General features: G+C 39.8%; 2 protein-coding genes across 2 annotated transcripts; one reads left to right on the top strand and one right to left on the bottom strand.

Moving 5' to 3' along the window:
- The first annotated feature begins 295 nt into the window (after positions 1-295).
- Positions 296-12,636, top strand: e2f5 (E2F transcription factor 5). The gene is made up of 8 exons (XM_008286769.1): positions 296-553; positions 2,629-2,738; positions 2,959-3,120; positions 3,709-3,817; positions 4,599-5,024; positions 7,738-7,753; positions 8,779-8,892; positions 10,791-12,636. The coding sequence occupies exons 1-8, from the start codon at positions 425-427 to the stop codon at positions 10,886-10,888; spliced, it is 1,164 nt and encodes a 387-aa protein (XP_008284991.1). The 5' UTR covers positions 296-424; the 3' UTR covers positions 10,889-12,636.
- Positions 12,306-23,050, bottom strand: ackr4a (atypical chemokine receptor 4a). Its single transcript, XM_008286757.1, has 2 exons — positions 22,920-23,050; positions 12,306-14,797 (listed from the first exon to the last, which is right to left on the bottom strand). Exon 2 carries the CDS (start codon positions 14,785-14,787, stop codon positions 13,675-13,677), a length of 1,113 nt encoding a protein of 370 aa, XP_008284979.1. The 5' UTR covers positions 14,788-14,797; positions 22,920-23,050; the 3' UTR covers positions 12,306-13,674.
- Positions 23,051-23,757: the final 707 nt, after the last annotated feature.

A 23,757-nucleotide genomic window follows, 5' to 3' on the forward strand; every position in this document is an offset into this window, starting at 1 on the left:
TGATTCATTATTTTCAGTTTTTATGACAGCTGAAAGTTTTGATTTGTTTTGATGTAGCACCTTGTATGTTTTGTCACAAGTAGTTTTTATTGTTTCTTACTATTATTTGGGTTTTTGTCGTACATTTTACTCATGTTGACGTGAGCTGTCCGGCAGCAGACAGGGGGTGGGGTCAGACTCTGGTGGGGGCGGGGCTTCCATGGCAGGCGTGGGGGCGCGCGACCACGGCACGAGCGCGACAAGGGTTGCCGTGGCAACTGTAACCCAACGTAACGTCCGTTCCTTTAAAAAACCTGCAGGTACTGCGGTGTCCCGTAGAGGTAACAGAGGCGTATTATCTGTTAACAGAAAGAATGGTCCTTATTTGTACTTTGACTTAGACAGCTGAGTTAAAATAAGTACGAGTTTCTTTTATAGAAAGAAGATGGAATTTGAGACGACGGAGACCGTACGCTCGACGCCGAGTCGCCACGAGAAAAGTTTGGGGCTCCTCACCATGAAGTTTGTCAGTCTGCTACAAGAAGCTAAGGATGGCGTCCTTGATTTGAAAGTGGTCAGTGAAACGAGGAGGCTCAGTCTTGTCTGTAGGTTGTTTAGCTTAACTTTAATCGGTGTGTTGTGGTACCACACAGCTGCTGTGAACAAAGGGCTGTCGGTCACAAATGGGGCCCGTCAGGTGCACTGATTTAGTTAACAGGTGGACTAGCAAGCCGCCATTACTTGGCCCTATCGTCAGTGTGTCCGATAACTCAGAAGGGAAAACCTAATGTACTAGTTTTCAGAAGATGTGTGTAGCCACCAGTTTGTAGTGAAATAGTTAATAGCAGTAAACTGGCTTTTGTTGAACATAGCCCACAAAATGTTGTTTGTTGTGTTACTGCACCCTCTGTGCATCTAAAGTACACTTAGACTCAAATTGCAGGGTAATTCATTTAGAGAAGAATGTTACGTTTAATATGCTGAGTGTGGAACCGCCTTCGAAACTAACTCCATCCTAATTAAATTGCATTAAAATACGCTATTATTAATTTTAATGCAGACGACCCTGAAATCCCGTTTTACTGCCTGTGGTTGTTTCAAAGGAGCTGTTGGGATCTTACCACATTGGAGGCTTAGCCCACTCCAGCAGTCTTTAGTTTTTAACCTGATAATAGCAACCTTTTAGAGTAAAATGAATATAGTGTGAGATGCTACGCTCTAGAACAACAGTAGACCCATCTCACTTTCTCTCTGTGCTTACCCCTTGCTTCACATTACCTGCACAGGGAGTATAGGCTAGCCACACCAGTGACTTCTAACTGTGTGACTTGGAATTATGCATATTTAAGATGATTAACAAAGGTGGCAAAGGGAAAAAGCTCACGTATGAAGTGCCATTACACAATACCCAAAATAAATAACTAATAATAATCGGAGCAAATTTTCTGTTTGTGTTGCTCACACAAAATTCTGTCCATAGCCTAATTTTAACTTTGATGGAACAATAAAAGGATGAAATGTGTATTCATTGCTACTTGGCCACCTGTTGTTGCTTTGTTAGTTACTTATGATTAGAGAGGTCCTGCTCTATATGACAATCACCTGTAGGGACAATAGTATTACTGCTGTGAGCCTGTGAAATTGAAAAAAATCTGTTTAAAACATTTAAAATAACAGATATAGATGTATTTGGACTTTAGTAAACAGATCAGACTTTTATGAACAGTAAAATAATATCCCAACATTTTTAAGCATTTATATCACATTATTTGAGGGTTTTAAAGCAATGTCACAATGACAGGTGTAAATATACAGGTCCATTTCTTTATTATTCAAACTTTTGCAAAGAAAAAAGAACTCAATAATAGTCATAAAATCATGTTTGGATCTCAGCCTAGGCCTAATGATTCCACTAGGTGGTTCCAAGGGGCCAGGAGATGAATTTGTGTGTGTGTAGGTGTGTGTTAAGAGGCTGCCTGAAAAAGTTATTTATTTATTTTTATTCTTCCTGTCTTTAATCACGTCATATTTATCTTGCAACTCCCTGAAGGATCTGGAAACCAAAACTCATAATAATCTGTGCAAGTACCTGTTTTTTCTTCTTTATTTTTAATTTTTTTATGACCGACGATCTGGAAATTTTGAGTTCATGATGAGACTTTTTTAATCACTCAACACTAAAAATAAAGCTTATAATAGACTTTAAGTTATGCAACCTAGCATCAGCCCAGCAGCTTTCAGTGTTTTGATAAGAGGCTTCAGCCCTACCTGAAGTTTTATATTCTACAAACGTACCCTTTTTGCATCAATGATAAAGAGTTTTCCCTCTCATCTTGCGCGCCAAAGCTGGGTAATGTTTACACAGCAGGTTCCTCAGACCCTTTCCCTCCTCCTCCTCCTCCTCCTCTGCTATTGTATAACTGTCCTCCTCTGCCAAAGACTTTGATTTGCTGTTTGTGCAGCTTAATTTGCTAAATCCTTCATTTGTTGGCTTTGTTTTGGTCTCATTTTTCCCCCCTCTCATGCAGTGTTACCCACAGAAACTTTCTCTTAATGTCTGATAAAAGTATCTGTAACTTGTCAACAAGGGTTCATCTGAAGCTGCTACTGAGTAAGCCCCTTTATGGAGGTGTCTGTCTAAATTAACAGGCTGCAGACAGCTTGGCAGTGAAGCAGAAGAGGAGGATATATGACATCACCAACGTGCTGGAAGGTGTGGGGCTGATTGAGAAGAAGAACAAGAATATAATCCAGTGGAGGTTTGAAGAAATCTTTTCATATTTTGGAATCGGTCAACTGTCTAACCAACACTTTCAATTGGCTTTGGCATCTATAAAAACGCATGATCTTCCTCACCTTAGCCTTTTCAGCAGATGAATTTTTAAAAAGCACTCTTTTTCTCATATAGAGAGCGATGACCAGCAGTGACGAAATATTACAGCATCTGACACTTTCATCTTTTACCTTCTTTGTGTGGAGGGGGGAGAACACAGGCAGCCAAACTCAGGAGGTGCTGGAGCAGGTGAAAGTTTTAAAGGCCCAAATATCTGAGCTGCAGGCCCAAGAGAAAGAGCTGGATGACCAGAAGGCCTGGCTAGAGGAGAACATCAAACACCTTAATCGCGATCCCATCACCAGCAAATATCCTTTATTTATATCTCGAGGTGGTTTGATTTTTACCTATTTTAGGATTGTTCTGTTTTTGTTTAGTACAACTTGGGCCAGTGTTTTTATGCATCTCTTTTCTTCACTTGGCCCTGTTTTTGGAGTATTAAGTAGAACAGGATATTCTACTTTAACCTCTCATGTCAAGACATGTTAAAATCTGCTAACAGTTAGTACTACTTACTACTTAGTACAAAGGCCAAAAGTCAACTCACTGCTTTCACATTAAGTGTATGAAACGTGATATTGAGGCTTTGATGTATTTCCAGTGAAATTTCACTTTGCTTTTTGGTTTTTTATATTGGCTCGCGCTACAGTTTGTAATTCTAGTCCTCTTGGGGCCCCATTTACTCATTTCAGAGGGAAGAAATCCTGCCTTGATCCTTTTAACATTGTTTGCTTATTGAACAGAGAAAATGCTATGGAAGAGGATTATGGATATAATTGCTATTGTCAGTCAGTGAAATCACAGCCAGGCTAATCCAGACTAGCACAATGCTCACAGTCTTGTTTTTCCAGTTTATTGTCTCCAAAAGTAATCCTGTTTCCTGAACACTTCTCCACTTATAAATTTGTGACACATGAAGACATCTGCAGTGCTTTCAGCGGAGACACTCTTCTTGCCGTTATAGCTCCAACTGGGACTCAACTGGAGGTGCCACTGCCTGAAATGGTAATTTGCTTTACTGATTTGGATATGTTGTTTTTTTCTACTCTGCACTAATTCCAACAATAACGAGAATGCCAAGCTGTTGTTATATATAGTCCTTGTTTCTGTGGTATTAAAGACTATAACTTAAAGATAAACTACTTGGCACTGAGCCACAGGGTCCTCAACACGTGTCTGCTTGTTCTGTATAAGCTGGCCTGTGTGTGTTGTGACACTGATCAACTTAGTGCTAGTAATTGTGTCATATTGCAGTGCAACTATTACAGAGCAATTTTCAAACTTTTCAAATGCCAAGTTCAACTAAATAGGAAACTGCTTGAGTTGAGCGAGAGACTCCTTACCTTCGATTCATAAACATAGTGGTCGTAATGACTGCTCTGCAATACCTGATGTTTGGGCCACTCGGGGGCCATGAAGGCCAGCAATTGTTTGCAAAAAGTTTCCTATTTGCACATTCAACAGATAACAATTGTATTCATTTGGAATACTTTTCTCGCCACCTTATGGTACATGTCCAGTGGTCTTTTTTTTAGCTGACAACTTCCTCCTGCATTTGTAAATATAGTAACTTGTGGTTGTAAAACCGAAACAGTGAGCTTAAATAAGCTGAACCGTTCATAGAGTTTAGGGGAACTGCACAATCATTTAATAAGTATCTGTCGATTTGTCCCTACAAGTATCTCCTATCACAAACTGGCAGTCATGTGATCTGTGGTTTATGTGAAATAGTGATTATAACTGCTCTGTTAAACTTTGAGCTCTTTGACATGCTGTTGTACCTAAGGGCCAGGCTGGTCAGAAGAAGTACCAGGTGAATCTGCGCAGCTGCTCGGCTCCCATCCAGGTCATGCTCATCAATCGGGATTCAGACTCCACAATACCTGTGGTCTTTCCTGTACCACCAACTGACAACATCTGTCCAATGCCAGCTCCACCCAGAACCCCCGCCAGCCTGCAGAGGTGCCCTCTTTCTGTGTCTGCAAGCTCCACTTTCAACACCACCACCTCCTACTGCAGCCAGGACTCTCTGTGCTCAGACCACCAGGTGGTGCTGCCAGTTCATGAACTGCTGACACCATCTTCTACCCCTCCTGATGTGCAGATAGGTAAGGACATGGGCTTCAGGATTATACATACAATTGTATTTACTTTTAAAGAAGCTACAATAAACAAAATTTGTAAGCCAAAAGTTTGGCTCCACTCCCAGATTGTAAAATTTTGAGTAGAAACAGATTTTTAACTTGCAGAAAAACTTTACACATAACACCATTAAATGAACAAAGCATCCATAGGTTTGGGAGCTTGTAAATTGATTATTCTAAACATGCCTTTCAGAATATCGTGTAATCAATAGCCAATACAGAAATGCTATGATTCAACCAATTTTGCAATTGGTTGGTTGTGGTGTTGCTGAGTGTACAGACAAGGTTTTGCCGCATATGTTAGATGACAACAACTGGAAAAATGTAATATTCATACAGTCTAACAAACACAGGGATTTTGTTTCCTTTCTCCAATTATGTGTGTTTTTAAAAAGTAGTTCTTGTGGTCTTGTATTGCTTATATTCACCTTTACTGATGTATTGCAGTCTTTGTTGGCACATTAACACCAGCTGTAGATTAGAGCAGTAGTGTGAAACCATAACCTGGGTTTGCAACAAAGAAGTTGGCTTATTAAAAAATAGCTCCATTGTGGTGTTTGAGATCTAGAAAGCCACTGTGTATCTTTTAAGGTGTGAGAATAGTATTTAATTCACAGCATAGTTCCACTTAAGTTCAACCTGAGCAATAGGTTACACACCTGGATGTGTGTGCTGAGCCTTTAAAAACATCAAGAGTTGCTAGAGTTGTTGAGGAAACAACAGTTAACTACTAATAGGGTTGTGGTAAAATAGTCCAAAAATTACCTTGTTTCCTTGACCTCAATGGAAAAGTCATGAGGTCCTGCAAAATGTGAAGGAGAATTAATAAGGGCATGGGAAAAAACAACCATGATGTTAAGAGAATCTGCCTGCATCTAAACTAGGCTATGTAAACAGGTGATGGTGGATGTTTTTGCCGAGGGTCTGGCGTGGATGGTGTGTTGCGTTGAATGTTGCTGCCACAAGAAGTTGTGAGATAGCATTATTTCCTTTTTTTTTTTTTTTCTAAAGCACAGACTGCTGTATCAAATGCAAAAATTCATGAATAAGGAAGCACTGAGCTTTTAGGGAATTCAACCAGCCCTTATCAAAGCTGACACTTACAGTTGATACATACAGGTCACTTCACTTTGTTAGGAACCTTTATAAACAAAAACAATAAATCCTTAGCTCAGGGCTATGTCTGAAATCACTACATATTTACTCCATTGTACACCACATGGATAAAACAGTGTGCATGACTTGGCTAACAGTCCCGTGATGTAACACACCACATTTTCTGAACGGCAAAATGACTGTTGCACAACTCATCAGCTGACAGTGATGATTCAAAATCAGTAGATGGATCTAAATTCTTAATTTACTCTTCGGTGTTGAGTGTCTGTGCCCTGCCTTTGCTCAAAGCCAGCTGTGATAGGTTTCAGCCCACGGCCCAGGTGACCCTACAGAGGATAAAGCAGTGTATAGACGATGGATGGATGGATGGATGGATGTTGAGTGTCAATTATGTATGGATGTGCAGTAGAAAATGAGTGAAGAAGGTGGTGATTTAAGACATAACTCTGGTATGCAAGATGATTGCTCAGCTGCATCAGTTATGATGAGGAAGTCACAAACCGAAACTGTTTCTAAATTTGGACTATCAGCACCTTGCACTCATGCTGCATATTCTGTTGTCCTTTTTGTAGAGTAAAAATTACTCCTAGACCTTATAAATATCAGAGTATTTCCTCGTTGTTGTTGCCCTATAGTAACAGAAAAATATTTTGCCTGTTATGAGGGTGACAAAACAGAGAACAGTTTCCAGTAAAAAGCAATGTAATGCAACACACCATGAGCAAGAAAATGAAATCCGCACTCAGGAAAACACTGGCTTTATGAAATAGCTCATGTGATTTGGTTGATATTTGGCAGATGACTCAGCAGCATCATATGACACTTTACTTTGTGCAGGAACAGAAAAGTTTAAAAGAAGTTGTTGCTTGCATCTATAATACTATGTGGTGAAAATAAAAGTGGTCTGTCAGTCAAAATAGCACCTGTCTCAGCAAGTTAACGTTCACAGTGCAGTTACATGAACCAAAACCAATGACTGAGACAATAAGAAATACATCCAAAGATGTCTTAGAATAGTAATAAGAATGGACAGTTTGAATGAAATGACTCATGTTTTAGTAGCTTGTAGAGACTAATAAACTATTGAAGTTCACTTTTTTAGTCCCCACACTGTGTGAGTTTTTATTCTGTTTGGCCCCACAGGAGTCAAGACATTGAATAAAGTCCCTCTCAACTGTCGTCACTGTAGTCAGTGTCACTTCTGCTTTGTGTTGGATCATTAATGTTGTTGGACGTCTATGATGACACTAATTGATGCATGGGGTGTTTTAGGTAAATAACAACAGGGAAAAAAAATACGTTGGTGTAGACTTGTGGCACAAAATACTACTAAAACAAGCCTGTTGGGAAAACACACTTTCTGTATATATTCACTAAGCTAAAACTGATGCATTCAAACACAACATCCTGCATTGAAAAAGGGGAAAATTAAAATCTCTGCAGCCCCAAGCCTTTTCCCTATCGACCTTCAATTCTAAAAGGTCTGACTTCTGTGCATAATACTTTCCACAACAGTTGTAGTGGGAAGACAGCAATACATACTTGGACAGACTTGGGTAAAGCTATTACAAAGATCACCATGTTTTTGTCTGTTACAGTTTAGACAGAGAAGGTGATGCTCATGGTGTAACCTCAGTATTGGTTTGGTGTCATTTTTCTGTCAAGGAGGCATTGGTGGATAGTAATTTGTCCGGATCCAGAACAAGAGCTATAATGATTTGCATAGATGAAGAAATTTTAACAGCCACACTGCTGTGGACGCTGTGGAAAATATATATATTTGTAATATATAGTAACTCGTCACTTTATAATTATTATTGTTATTGTACTTATTGTATTGTTTTTATTAAGGCACTATTCTTCTCTGGTACTTGTATTCTTATTTTATTTACTTTTATTTTTTACTTTTTATTTTTATTCTTATTTGGAATTACTTGTTTACTTTAACTGTTTTGCTTGCTTTAACTGTACTCTGGCAAAACAATTTCCTTCGGGATGAATAAAGTTTATCTTTATCTTTATCTTTATGTTCCATACACTATATATTACACATGATGTTCTGCATCAGCTGATTTTCCAAGACTGTGTTCGTCTGTTCCCACATCATGTCATGGGAACCGACTAATCTGCTAAAATAAAAATTCCTGTGTAGGAGTATACCCACACCCAGGTTCAGATGTAGGTTTACCAGAAAAGGGTGAGTCAGTGTTGAAATTGGGTAACAAGAGATCATACCACAGTCAAAGTGAAACCCACGCAGACCTTTGTTCCAAGAAAAAAATGAGGAATTACCAAAATTGTAACACAAAAGACTTCTTTTTTTTTCAATGATTTTTGCGGTTACTGAACACAGTATCGACAAAAATGACAAAACTCTGGTGTTTGCACGATGACTTCTAAGAGAGAAGAGATGTTGATAGAATGATTTTTTTTTTTAATTCACTTTTAGACATGTAAAAATAATCATGAATTTACAGGGAGTTATGTCTTGGCAAGAAACAATGACCTCGTTGACTCCATATGCTAAGCTAATGTAACTAGCTGCTGGTTGTAACTTTCTGTTTACTCGACAAATATGAGAGTGGTAACCTTTTTTGTTTGTTTGTTTTGTTACTACAGCTGCCCTTCTCTGTTTCTCTGTCCAAAGAACTATGCCCTGTACTGTACAGCTAAGTATTCTTGTTTCACATCTTGTTCTCCCTGCAGAGTGTCACAGTCAGCAGACGGACCTGGCAGGCCCAGAGTTCCAGTCAATGCTGGATGTGAGCAGCCTGCTGACGCTCAGCGCTGCTGGAGACCACGTGAAAGATGACGGAGAGGGTGAGATATGGAGATGTGCATGCAGTTACACCAAATAGTTTGTTCTGTAATTGCATCCAGCAGTGAAGCTTGGAGGCAATTGAATGTTTGTTTCACATTTACTTCAGTTCTTGTTCTGTTTAGGCTTGAAGATCTAAGCTTGCTTTTTTCTGAGTTATGTTTTTAAAAAGATATTTACTGCTGAGAGTAAATGGCCTAATCAAATCCAGACCAGAGCCCTGCATGGGTCAAGACTTTGCATACCCCCATAAAGCTCTGTACCAGAACTGGCTTGCAATTCGACCCAAGTACAGTCCAGACCCGCCTCACCCTGTTAATGAGACACATGATTTAACAAACAGGCTGTCCAGTCACTCACTTTGCTTTGTTTGTAAAGTGCTTCATTTTACATGTGCATTTGGAACATGTGGAGATACGAACTCATCGTTATTAACCATAGCCTGTTTGGCAGAATCAGTCACCAACATTGTTGCTACTCACTATGCTGACATTTCGTTGCCCTTGAGGTTTCTGTGCAGATAAAGAATATGATTGACAGTCTTGGTTTAAGCTGGTACTCCATTCTTAAATCACAAATCCAACCAAGAAAAAGTGTCTTTCACTTGTTGCGCTTGATGCCTGAATGGCGAACACGTTTTCCATATTTGCCAGGTTAGGAAACATATAAACATGCACAAATGGCAAACAATTCAAAAAAATAGCAGCTGATTTAGCTTGAAAATATAACTGATTTTGATAAATACTGCAGTAAACAGTCATTTTTACTTCTGATTCTCCAGTTGGAAAAAGAAAAGGTTTTGTTTTTACCTGTATTAGGTTCATTTTTGTCTGTGGACGTATCTGAATTTATACACGTGTAATTTTTCTGTGTAGTTTTTTGCGGGCTACCTGGCATGTACCCAGCCTGGTGTGGGACTATGATGCACATTTTGTAGTCTTTTGATGCAACACAGACCATTACAGTTCAACTATACTTTGGAATAGAAATATGTTTTTAATTCCCTTGTAGGAGCTGTTGATCTGATTGATGAACTGATGTCTACCGATGGTAAGCTTCACAACATGGCTTAACTAACTTCATACTTTTTGTGTCTACATTTGTTCTTAATTATACTTGACACAAGCTGAAAAGTTAAATCTTCAGAAGTCTGCAAAGATGAGATTTTTAGAAGGTGTTTAATTACTCTTTAAACAGATGATCAACCAAAGGGAAGATCCATGCTAGTGGTTCTGTGAGACCAGATGCTGACATCAGCATTCTATCATGTTGATGTTGAGCAGATGGTGGTGTTGATGTCACCACCATGTTCACCGTCTTAGTGTGTCATGATAGCATGCTAGCCATTGTTGAATAGAATGTAATGCAAAAGGAAGCTAAGAAAAGTGGGAATATAATTATCTACAGTTAGTCATAAACCAAAGCGTCTGACGTTTTAAAAACGTTGACCTGATGACTGCACTAAATGAGGTCACGGGATCAACAGAGTAATTAACTATAAGGTTTCTTTTTTTTTTTTTTTATCAGACAATGAGTATTTTTTAGATAGGAGCTGTTTTTACCTTTGACATATTTCGACTTTCACTTCAGTCTGTGGTGATGTGTCTTTATCAGCTGGTGGTTTCCTGGAGGTGTGACTCGCCTGGCCTCAGTCTTATACCTATAATCAGAATAGACAAAATGAACCTAATCATTCTATTACAGAGTAATTAGCATTCATTATTAGGACTCCATGTAGATTTGTACCAAATTCCATGGCAATCCCATTACCAGTTGTATTACGTCTAGATCAAAGTGACAAGTAGACCGTCATTCCCCTTCCTGGAGCCGTGCTGCTAGCACAGCTGGAAATGTATGTTAGGTGTGTGTGACACATTAAGATTTTTCCAGTATTTCTTCTGATGTCTCTCTCCACATGCAGGTATAGACTACAGCTTCAACCTGGACGACAATGAGGGAGTGTGTGACCTGTTTGATATGCAGATCCTCAATTACTGATGGCTGACTCTGATTTTGCCACGCTCGTACAATCTTGAGAGGCACATTTAGCCTCTCTTTAAAGATGGTTCAAAGATTCTTTTCCCCATTCTGCTGTGGTTGCACAGTCGATACTTTATCACCTTTTTGTCATCTTAAGGAAAATATATATACACACATATCTTAACTGCTGTCCATTAGACATCTTACACATTCAGTTTACAACACTAGCCTCTTTCAAGCAAAGAGCCTGAATGAATTTACCATAAGGTATTTACTGTGCGTCGCCATGAGCCATTGTGTCTCCACTGAGACTTTACAGGTTTAATGAGTAAATATCTTATAGATTCCAGACAAATGAGGTGCCTCAGTAGAAGTGAGCCAAGACAAATCCTTCAGCCTCCTGCTGCACTTTTCTGTCTACGGATCTTTGTATTTTTCCACATCCAGTGGAAACCTAAGACTTGAAGGCGACTGCTTTACTTTTTGCAGTTTATGAACTTTTGGGACTGTGACAGTGTTTCGCTTTAGTTGATGTCTACAGTAACTTGTAACAATTTCAGTATTGACTTCTTTTTAAAATTTCAACAGTTAATCTAGTTGTGGGTGTGTAAGAAAGTAACTTTCTTTGCATGGAAAGCACCTGAAATGAATTTCATAGTCATATTTCAACAAACCTTCTGTATTGAAGAAGTGAATGTTGTGGTTGCATTTTGTTACCTTGTTCTTGTGAAAATGCAAGAAAGTTTTCTTTTCTAAATTATTGTGACACTGCCATTTTAGGCCGTTTTTTGTTTTCATGGATTTTTTTTTTCATGTCATTGCAGTTATATTTGAATAACTAATATTTTTTACTTAATTTAAGAGAAAAAGAATTATTGGTTCGGGTTGAAGCTAGTTAACTGCCTTAAGCATAATTTAAATAATTAAATTTGCCATATTTCTGATCTGAATTGTTAAATATTACGAGCACTGAGTGGCATTTTTGCATATTTATATCTCCTTTGTTGTTTATTACAAGAAGTAATGTTTTTGTTGCACATTTTCGAAAGTTTATTTCAATAAATTGATTTAATCCTGGCAGATAGTGAGCATGGTTCAATTTGCAAATGTAGGGAAGGAATACGATCCCAAATCCCTCCAGTATGTACTAATCTTCCAGGGTGACATTTTAAGGTTGTCTTGAACTTTACAGAAGGTAGTGTTTACCACACATTACCTGACCGCTAAACCCTGGATTCAGACCTTTTCTTTTTTGGCTGAGTAAAGTGTTTTCCTCCGTTAACAGACGGTAAACCTCAGTCAGATGGTTTCCATATGAGAGCACACGTGCCAGAGAATGACCTGCTGCACAAATCATCAGTTGATCTGTGTACCAGCTGGGATAAGGGAGGAAAAACAAAAAAAATGTAAAAGAATCCTTGGGTGATAAATGAAAAAGTGTGAACACCAGCTTTAATACATTTTATAAGAGAGATCAGTGATATGACAAACCATATGATACAGGTTGAAAAGAAAGAAGTAACTAGTTGCATCAGACAATTCAGCAGTGCTGTGTTTACGTCTGTCACAGTAGATGAAGCTAATACTGCAGAACAACACTAAAGATTAGAAAACGTCCATCGCTCCTCTGTGCAGCTACACGCTGGTACTAAATGTTGTCATCTTAAATCAGTGCTAAAAAAACACATTTGTAGTGAAAAAGTCTGATTATCAACTTTTCATCATCACCTCATAAAAATAAAAATTACTGGAAGTTTCAGTCTGTTGTGAGGAAAAACTCAGGCGTACGTGTCCACAAAGTATGCGTTTCAGATGGTCTGAGGAATTCGTGGAAACTCCAAATGCTTTTTCTACATCAAATGGAGCTAAATCCCACCGGAGGTAAATGCTTTGGTGTGGATTATTTGTGATCTGTTATCTTTTAATTTTCAGAAAGTCAGTCATCTTGAACTGAGAAAGAAAACGCAAGATCAGAGAGCACAAAGTTCAACTGGAACAATATCAAAGGATCAGTATGTTCCCTCACTGATTCACAGGTGCAGGCATGAGTATCTGGTTTAAAGAATCTACACATCAGGCTGATTATAATTAAAACAAGCATCCTTTTAACAACTTGCAGTTACAGAGTTGTTTTTCAACAGAGAAGAGTTCCAGCTGTTACATAGTTTTAAAAGCAGATCTTGTTTTTCCTTCTATGTAAGAAGTTAAAGAATGAATGTCATTTGTACTTTGTACAGCGTGGGCGGAGCAATTAGCAGACTTTTGGGTCAGATGCCAACATACTCATGCATCTCAAAAAATTAGAACATGCTGAAGAAAGTCATTTTCCATCAGTCATTTAAGAAAGTCAAAACTGAATATATATTTTAGATTGTTACAGTTTTTTTTTGCTGATTATGGTTTATAAATCATAAAAATCACAAACAGAATCTTAAAATATTCCTAAAGTTTCTATTTACAGTGCTTATTGTCATGGTTATTGTAAAATATGGACATTGTGCTCTTTCATGATTAGAACATAAACCCTTTTTTTTCCATTTATGACTCACAATAGACAGAAATGTGAAATGCTTTGTTGTTTGAAAGCAAACAAGACTATTTTCTGTGAAAGTCAGCTTCAATAGAAAAAGACTTGTTGAGCGTAACCTCATGTTTTTGATGTGGAGGGAACTGAGTGTTAAAACCAGTGGAATTTTTTAAACAACTTAATGACTTTCAAACATGCTACTGCTGCTCTTTTCCTCAACAGCACTACACCAAAGAAGAACCTCAGGCGTCTTTTGCTGTGGTGTATTAATCACAACTCAGATTGAGAATGTGTTTGTCGCTTGGGATGCACTGTGGGAGTTACATGACATCTCCATCCTGAACACTTCTGCAGGAGTTTCCCTTCTTCTGCTCCTCTTCCTTCTGTTCTCTCCAAACTTCTTGGCCACTTTCATCATGTGCTGCCTGAACGAAGACCCTACAAATGCGTAGATGATGGGGTTGAGGCAGCAGTGAGTGAGGGCCAGGCTCTCTGTCACCTGAGCAGCCTGATCCAGCACTTTACTTGTCCCGCAGTGAGTCACTAAAGTGTAGACTGAATCCATCGCACGGTACACCTTCAGCACGTTATACGGCAGCTGAGTGACCACAAACACCCCTACGACTATTAGAAGAACACGCAGAGCTTTCCACTTCTTGCCTCGGCTCCTTATGGGGAGGCCGCTTAGCGTTCGGCCCACGCTGCCGTAACAGATCACCATGACCACAAGAGGAAGCAGGAATCCCAGCAACACCTCGGCCACCTCCAGAGCAGCTTTACCGCCTCGACCCATAGAGGGGGGATAGATGGCCACGCAGATGTTCCTGTTAGACGCCCACCTCACTTCTGACAGCGTTAAATCAGGAAGACCGAGGAGAAAAGCTGTCGCCCACACAGCCAAACACACCTTCCAGCAGTGTTTCCTGGAGAACACCCTCTGCAGCCGCCCTCCCTGACCTTTAACTTGCGCTCTGGCTAACGCTAAGTAGCGATCCAAGCTGATGCAGGCCAGCAGCAGCATGCAGCAGGTGAAATTCACCGTGTAGCAGGCCGACACGATCTTACACACGACCTCCCCCAGCTCCCAGCCCCTTGCAGCATCAGCAGCCCAGAAAGGCAGCGTGAAGAGCAGGAGCAGGTCGGCCACGGCCAGGTGGCTCAGGAAGGCGTCCGTCATGGTCTTCAGGCGTTTATAGTAGGCGTATACGGCCACGACTAGGGCGTTGCCGACCAGCCCCACCACCAGGCACACAGTGTACATGATGGGCAGGAAGAGGGCTGCGAAGGACCGGATGTCGCCCTTCTCGCACAGGGCTGGATAGTCATCGTAGCTGAAGTTAAAGCTGACGTTTCCGTGGTAGTAGTAGTCGTCCTCCTCCGAGACATCCATCCTGATACAGCTGTAAGGAAACACGTTGGATTAAAATGTGACGTGTCATACGTATGAAGGATTTCGCTACGAGATTATCAATCTAGTCCTTGACATTCTTCTTAGATAAACCTACATCCACTATAACACCTCAGAGATTACATGAGAAAAACAGCAATTACTTTGTGAATGGAAAAAGCAGAGTAAGCATGGAGGTATGCAGGTACACCAGAGTTTCAGCTGTATCCAGAAGTGACCAAAGCCTTCCTTTAAAGGCATTTTCTCAGCTGAAGTCTAACAACTTGCCTAAACACAAGAAGCCAAAGACTCAATGCACTGCTACAAAAAAAAAAAAAGGACTTTGAAAGGTTTCATTTTCAGTTATTAGCTGTGTAAATGTCACATTGATTTTTAGATAGAGAGTTGAAGAGAAACTGCTGAATGAGAGATTGCTTCAGTGGAAACTCTGGACTCTTTGGTTCTTGAAATGTTTCACCCTTCATCTAAGAGGCTTCCTCAGCTGGAAGTGGGGAGTTGGAGGTATTTAACACCCCGAATAACATATTGTCAAGGCTTGTTAACGATCTGGGAAACATACGACTCACGATATTATAAGTTATAAGTAACTGATCAGTGGTGCAGTAGACCCCCCTCCTGTGGCTGTTCCAGTTGACCATAGAGGGCTTCCTTTACTCCTCTCAAACAATGTTTCTCTGTCTAAAAGGAGTACATAGCTGTTCTAAAGTAAGTGTCCCTTATCTTTTAGATGCACTCCAGGTTGTGCCATGTGCTCATGGAGTGACTGTTTAACCTGTATAGACGTCTGTGAACTCCTCACTGCACTGAACTCCTTATACAACACTGCTTACCTTAAGTTCGGGTATCTTATCCCAAGGGTGAACTGGTTTTTGTCTGGTTAATCCTAAACCTCTTGATTATAAAGTAAAACACCTTCAAGAACCAAAAACTGGTCCAGTTTCCTTCTACTAAAGCACTTAGGATTACTGTGACCTGGACCACTGACAATCTAATCAAGACCAGTTATCTGAAACATCTTTTGAGGGATTCTAAAAGGAATTTTGTTGTAAAATTCTCAAAAATAACAGGCAACAAGATAGAAATGAGCAATGAACCAATGCACACTGTATTTGTCATGTCACTGTGCCTCTAAACTTTATGCTCAGGCAACAACGTGCACACAATTGAAAGTAACTTTGCACAGGGGATATCTTAAATCAGTGCAGATTGACAAAGAAATTGGCAAAAGTAAATGATAATTTGATGCCAGGACTCCACTGAAGCCACAAGCAACTACAAACCTAATGTCTGGATTTAATGTTCTGAATGCAACACAGCTGAACTGTTTGCAGAATTGGCCACACAGTAGGAAACATGGACACAAAATTCATCTGGTTTGGAAAGAAGCATGTAAAGAAGAAATACTGCAAAAAAGTTGTGCAACTGTGGGCCAATTACTGTTTTGTGATACAATCAGTGTCAATATGTGGACATCGTGTCCTGGCCTGAACCTTTCCTCCCTGTTGCATCTTCTCTGAGATCATGGTGACTTCATTCTGCCTCTCTCAGCAGGGTAAGTGCAAAGTGCAGAGGAATAATTTCCACAAGTGTAGATTGCATAAACAATCAAATTTCTCTGGAGATCCCCCTGCTGAGATTTCTCCTCTGCACAGTGCATTACATTTCTACTCGGCTGCTTTTGTGTTTTTAACACCTCCGTGCAGGGAACACGTGGTTCCACTTGTACGATCAGTGGCTAAAACGCAGTATTGGAGAATGTGTTGGTCTCTCAGGACGTATTATATAATTACATAGCACTATTTAATAGAAGACGCCCCAATCACAGAAATATAAACATAAAAATATGTAGTATGAAGAAAAAAGTTTTAAACAAATACAGATAAAATGTGTTTCATATTTCACATTCCTTAAAGTAGTCACTGTTTACTTTAACAACAACTTCTCACATTACTGGCAGTATCAGAACCAGCTTCATGAGGTCGTCACCTGGGACGGTTTCCAGGTAACAGCTGTGTCTTGTCAGAAGACCTTCACTTGTGTTGTGCAGTGGTTGTGTTGGTACACAGCAAAAGACCCTGTTCAGTTACTCTCTGCTCAGCTGACGAATGACAAACAGTTGGTCATTACTTTAAGACATGAAGTCAGTCAGATCAGAAAATTTCAAGAATTCTAAAGGTTTCTTCAAGTCTTCAAATGCAATACCAGGACAAATTAATAAATCTTAAGGGTTCTAAGTTCTGCTTTGCAACTTTGTAGCTCAACTTTATAGCACACGTATGCTGATACTGGTTGATGAGTTTATGCATACCTCTGTAAGCAAAAAATAATCTGTGTGATTTACAGACACTCCAGGTAAATTGATATGTATGACCACAAAAAAGGAGACCACGAGTCCCCTCTGCTGCAGACTACAGCTCGAAATCAATTAGTTGTCAACAACTAAATGAATCGGCAACGAACTGATAAATAAGTTTGAGTCATTTTGTAACTTAGCAGCCTCAGAAATCAATACTGAACTCTTAGATTAGAGTCCACATCAGTGCTTCCCAGAGTTCAAGCAGCAGATCCAGCTCAACATTAATTGAGGGGTTGGTGCCAAAGTGGGCCGAACCACATTTACTAGTTTTAGAGAAAAATGAGGTCAGAATTTTGTGTTGCTAAAAAAAAAAAATCCTGGTTGTTGGAGGAGTCATTGTACACATCCAAAGATGTTTCAGCGCTGTCAAGAGATAGAAGTAGGTCCTTTGTGATGACTTATTTAAGTTTTAATCTTGCCTTTCCTTTTGCTGAGTGCCAAAGCGGGCCATACCACGTTTTCTACTTTTTGAGAAAAAAAACTGATTCCAGGTTTGTCTTGCCAAACAGCATGAAGAGTTTACATCATGAGGAATTAGAGATACTTTTGAGTACCATGGGGTAGAAATAGATGCTTGGTGGTGGTTAATTAAGTTTTTAATTGTACCTTACTGTACCTACGAGTTGAGTTTTCACAGGGCTTGAGGTCACACTATCTTGCAAACATTGCAACAACCTGCACCAGCGATATAATGGTCAGCAATTCCTGTGGCTTGGCCCAGTTTGCCACTTAATTTTTATGCCAAAACCATTATGGGCCAAACTTTAAAGTCCCATTGTGACATTGTTAGTGGGCTGCTGGTTGGACCACTTTGCCACAAACGAGTACACCATAAGCACTTGTGAAAAAAACATGAAACCCAACTTTTGATTTTTTGTGGTTTGGCCCACTTTGGTACTGAACCCCTCAACTGCTGAGAGGAATCAGGCCTTAATGGGAAAACTGCTGCAAAGCCACTGACCCAGAGTCTGGTTCTGTCTGTGGTTTATCTGTGGGGGGAACAGTTGGGTGTCTCTATGATCTGTCTGTTCTGACAGTAAGGACGAGCTTGTTCCACAGCTGAAACAGTAAAAGCAAAAAGCATGGTTTCCATTTAGTTTTAAGTCTGGACTGTGGAACCTTTAAAGCTTTATGATTCTCAGATCTGAGGGGTCCAGGTGCAGAATAAGGTGGTAAAACTACAGACATGTATAGTGGAGCCAGACCCTGTAGAGACTTTAAAGTAATCTGCACAAGCTTAAACAGAATTCTGTATCAAATGAGGAGCCAGTGTAATCTAGCCAGGTCTGGAGTAATGAGTACTTATGAGTAATCTCGCTGTTGACTTTTGAGACAACTGTAATCGCTCAGGCAGGTGAACAGTGAGTTGCAATAATCCAAACGAGAAAAAATGATGATCAGCTGCTCAACAATGTGTTTTGGAGACCTTACCAATGTGTTAATCTGTAGGTGGAATGTGTTTAAATGTAATGATATTTGATATTTGAGACAGACAACCAAGCACACTCACATTCACACCTACGGTTCAAGGACATCTGCAGGATGTCACTCACTGTATCATGTACTGTGACTGGATGATTGTGAGACATTTTAATGACAGTGCTTCACCTTTTTATCAATTATTGCCAACAGCAATTTACATATAACATGATGTTCGTTACCACATGAGACATGATCAAAATAGAAAATGGGTTCTCTCCGGGTTCTCCTCCTCCCACACAGCCCAAAAACATGTTGAGGTTAATTGGTGATTCGAAATGTTTCTCTAAGTGTAGCCCTGTGATAGACTGGTGACCTGTCCAGGGTGTCCCCTGCCTTCACCCTCAGTCAGCTGGGATAGACTCCAGCCCCCCGCGACCCTAGTCAGGATGAAGCGGTGTATAGATAATGGATGGATATAATATGTATATTTATAAAATTTGAGCTTGCTTTATCAAATACCTTCTGAGATAACATTTCTTTAAAAAAAATCTGCATTGAGCCCCATTCAGCAAACTCACTCTGCAGTGAGGATTAAGCTGTGTATAGATAATGGTATTATGAAAACTATAATTAGATTATAATATTATAATAAGGAGAAAAAAACAGAAAAATATTATTGATATGTTAACTGTTAAAAACAAACAAACCCACAAATAATGTCCACAGCAAAAACCTGCTTTTATTGTAATTTGTTTGTTTACTATGCGTGACTGTAAGGTAATAAAAATGTACTACTGCATTTAAATCAGCAAAAACTACAATTAATTTACTGACTGTGGCTGTTATTTGAAAGATAAATGATGTGTTTTAAGGACTGGAAAATGGTAGATAGTTATTCTAACTGTTTTGTTGTTATTAATGGTTTTTTTTTTTTTTTTTACAGATTTTGCCTGTTTTGATAAATTACAGATGATATCTAGTGAAGTGAAAGGAAAAAAAGTTTAAATTTACATGCTGACTGTATAAAAACAACTGTTAATAATGTCCACATCTATGAGGGCATTATTGTAGCAAAACTATGGCTGTGTTCGAAATCATCCACTCACTCCCTACTCCCTGCTCACTGCATAGTGCACCAAGTAGGGAGCACCTCGGCAAAGTAACATTTCGGACACTACTTGAGCTATTAATTACGTCGCTCTCTAGCCACGATTTGTGCTGCAACAGCGTAGTACAAACACATCAAATTCACAGTTCATTGCGTAGCTAAGAAATCAAATTAAATCACGTTTATTGTCATTTTGCTGTACATACCAGATGAGAGAGCGTTTCTTCAGGATCCAGTAACTTAAAGCAATTTAAATAAAGTTGTGTAGTATGTCCAAATCACAACCGAGCGCCACAATTTTAACGACGTTCACTGTCCGGGTAAAATAAAATTTTACAAAACAAACGGGAATTTTTCATGCTCTTATTCGTCTAGTTTCCATTTCCTTTCGCGCAATGCATGATGGTCCATATTGCTCGGCTAGTGACCATCGGCTGTACACTACTGTTCATGGTGCATTGTGGGATATTTTGAGTGCACTATATAGGGTGTAACATTTGTAACTTAACATTCGGACACCCCTACAAAATGGCGAACCCTCTACATAGTGCACTATGTAGGGCATAGGGAGTGATTTGTCAACGCGAATGGAGAGTCGTCTGTCTATCTCAATCTGTGTGTCCGAAGTGAGATTTGTCAGTGTGTAAAAGAAGTTGTCAGTGCGAACCTGTACGCATGAAATTTTGAGTGTGTGTAAGTACAAAAAAATCTGTATTTAACAAACGTGCGTACCGGGGTCGTACGTACATCATCCATCCACTATCTATACACTGCTTAATCCTCACTAGGGTCACAGGGGAGCTGGAGTCTATCCCAGCTGACTTAGGGCGAAGGCAGGGGACACCCTGGACAGGTCACCAGTCTAACAAACAACCAAGCACACTCACATTCACACCTACAGACGATTTAGAATCACCAATTAACCTCAACATGTTTTTGGACCTTGTGGGAGCTAGGAAGCAACAACATGCCTCTTTATTGATTTTTTTCCTCACCTGTCGTCATCATCGTGGCAAAACGGGCGAAACAGAGGAACTTTTCTGAAACTGAGATCAAGGTACTTGTCAGCGAGGTTGATGCTAGCCAGAAAATATTGTTTGGTGTGTGAAATGTTGGGATAAGCAGCGAAAGAAAAAATACCACATGGGACAAGATAACCACTGCAGTGGCAAAATTTTTGAAAAGTAGTCTGACGTTAAGCTCAGTGCCAAAAAATGCATCACAGCCCTTAAAAGAGAAATGACTGCAACTGGAGGAGGATGAATTAATACCGAACGTTCACCCAGTGGATAACCCTCATCACTATAGATGTTTTATTAACCATACTAAGTCCAGCTAAAACATTTCCACACTTTCTAACACTCACCAATAGGCCAGCCCTCTTTAACAGCTCCTGCTTGGAGACGTACCCACAGAACTGTTCTGTTCAATAAATGAGTCGTGCGGTCCTCCAAGCCACCGGGCAACAACGTTGGATAGCAACAAATGTGCAAATTATTTGTACGTTCATTGCAACCCTTGTCTATTTACAAAATTAAATTCATTAGTGATGCTGCTTTGATTGTGATGTGGGTGCAGTCTATGGCTCCACTTATGTTTGGGAATCCAGCGATGGCGTTAAGTTCCGTTTGATTTGGGCTTGTTGGTGATGGCTGTAAGGGAACTGGATGTAGGCTGGGCCCAGGGGAGTTATGGCATCTAACACTGCCGGCTTGATCCTGCTCAGTGGTGGCTGGAAATGCCGCATATGTCTCCAACTTCACGCTGGAATGTGCCGGTGGTCAAAAAACCTGAATGCTTTCTATTTGTAGTTTCTCTATTCTACCACTAGATTATGTGTGTACACATGGTCAGAGTTGTGCGTATATTTACGCACATTCCTAAGTATAAGTACAAGTTGATAAATGCCATACTTGTTCGTACGCACGCTCTACGCACACATCTGTGCGCACGCACTGATGATACATGATGCCCCTGGATTAAGTTGGCCTAATTTTACATTTAGTAGAAAGAAGCCTCCAACGGGGTCATCTCACCTTAACCTATGATTTATGTATAAGATTACATTTATTTTCAAACTTTTATGCACAGGGACAAAAAATGATTATTGCCATTCACTTGAGAACTGATGCCTTTATGACAGAAGTGTTCACTTTACCACAAAATTATTATTATTGATATTTAAATTCCTGTCATAAAACATCTCCAGCGATGGTTAGCCTGTTAGTTAGTTAGGTAGCACTACAGCTAGCTAATGGTGTAAGTTTAACCTAAGGCTAGTTAGTTAGCCTCTAAGACAGATAACACATTATTCCACTGCTTAGTAGTTATTATTATGTTCTTATAATAGTTACTATGTTACTGCATTAGGTGATAGTGTACATAATGTATTAGAGAAGTAACATTAGCAGGACTGTGTTATTAAGTTTAAGCATATTCTTATGAGAACACATTGTGTCAATTAAAAGTCCTTCCTTTTCATTTCTGTACATCAGTAGAATAATTACAGTGTAATTAAATATGAGTGAGATCAGCATTAACCCAGAGAGGAGCTGAACTGATCAGGAGCTTCTCTGCCTTTGTCTTGTATAACAGCCATTTATTCATGTGTTTGTTTATTCATTTATTTCTTGTTGCATGTTTGTACTGCTGGTGGCACTGGCAGCTTCCGGTGGAGGAGCATTTTACTGCCAGGTCAGAGAGGACAGGTGTGCATGATTGTTTTTTTGGCGCGGATGAGATGACTGCAAATGGGAGCAGTATGTATTAGTAGTCTACCTAATTGTCATACCTTGCTTATTTAAACAACTGGAAATATCTGGACATCGTTTTAAAGTGAGACAAGCCGGGCATGCGCGTCAGACATTGCAACAGCACTGATAGTAAGAGACAGTGGAAAGACACATCTTGTATATTCATTTAATCAGACAGGCTTTGACTTGTAATGGAGTACTTTTACACTACTCTAGGAAAGATCTTAACACTTCATCCAGCATTGTTTTGAGGTGATATGACACGACTCCAATTTGCATTTAAAATTTTTTAAAAATAAATAAATCGAAATAAATTCACTACAAATCATTCGACACGACACTTCGTCTGATTGTTTTGTTGCAACAGCGAATCAGCACAAAGGTTTCTCCTGCAGTTCTCAGTGAACTAAACAGCTGACAGTGTGTAGTACTGAGCTGTTTATTAATTTACAAAGCTATGATTAACACTACTCACGGTGCTGTCTCCTGCTGTCTGTCAGTCTGTCAGTCTGTCCGTCTCAGAGCGCTGCCGTCTGCGCAGGAGGCTGCTTTGATTTCGCAGCAGCGCAGCGCGAGTGGGCGGAGAGCAGCGGTAACAGCTCCGTGTCGTGGCAAAGGACAGGAAGAACCGCACTGAAACTACTACAGTTAACACATCCTAAGAAAAAAAGCGACATTTGATTCTTTTAAAATGTTTTACTTGGAGATGAAACGCCCACTATGTCTCTGTCACACACAAACGCACTGTCACTGTCACTAAATCTAACATCAACCTGACCTCAACTAGAGGTCCACCTAAACCTGATCCTTGGGGGACTGGGGCAAAAAAAATCAGCCCTGGCATTTTTGGCCCAGACACAACATTATGGGCATCATCACTGTTTTTATGAATGCAAGGACAAAAAACTGACAGAAAGATTGAATTTTCAGAACAAAACATTCAAAGACATCTTCTGAGACCTGTACAAACTTGTTGACAAGTTGGAAAAAAAATTGCAATCCAGTTGAGCAGACACACTATCTGCATATGCTCTGCTTTTGTTGCTGTAGTGACACCTATTGGACAACAGGTTGTGTGCTCACCAAATTAAAAAGGCTCTTTTGCCCAAAAGGGAAGCTGACAAATGAAGCTAACAGCTCAAGACAACCTGATGAGACAGAAGAGAGGATGGAATAGAAAGAGGCAGGGACATTGATCAATGATTGGACATGATCACACTGTCATGGACCACCACATAAGCACGCAATGTAAAATGTGGAAAAATCATAAAGTTGCCAAATACCTAAGTCTGTTATGATAATGTGTCTCACTT

The sequence above is a fragment of the Stegastes partitus genome, unplaced genomic scaffold (assembly GCF_000690725.1).
Source record: "Stegastes partitus isolate 25-593 unplaced genomic scaffold, Stegastes_partitus-1.0.2 Scaffold468, whole genome shotgun sequence".
In the NCBI taxonomy this organism is placed as follows: Eukaryota; Metazoa; Chordata; class Actinopteri; family Pomacentridae; genus Stegastes; species Stegastes partitus.

What these genes read in the sequence shown, in the direction of transcription:
- e2f5 (XM_008286769.1), top strand. Translation starts at nt 425, where the DNA reads ATGGAATTTGAGACGACGGAGACCGTACGCTCGACGCCGAGTCGCCAC. An exon ending in AGGTGCCACTGCCTGAAATG is followed by an intron (nt 3,818 to 4,598) that starts GTAATTTGCTTT and finishes GTTGTACCTAAG; the next exon opens with GGCCAGGCTGGTCAGAAGAA. An exon ending in CGTGAAAGATGACGGAGAGG is followed by an intron (nt 8,893 to 10,790) that starts GTGAGATATGGA and finishes AGTATTTCTTCT; the next exon opens with GATGTCTCTCTCCACATGCA.
- ackr4a (XM_008286757.1), bottom strand. Translation starts at nt 14,787, where the DNA reads ATGGATGTCTCGGAGGAGGACGACTACTACTACCACGGAAACGTCAGC.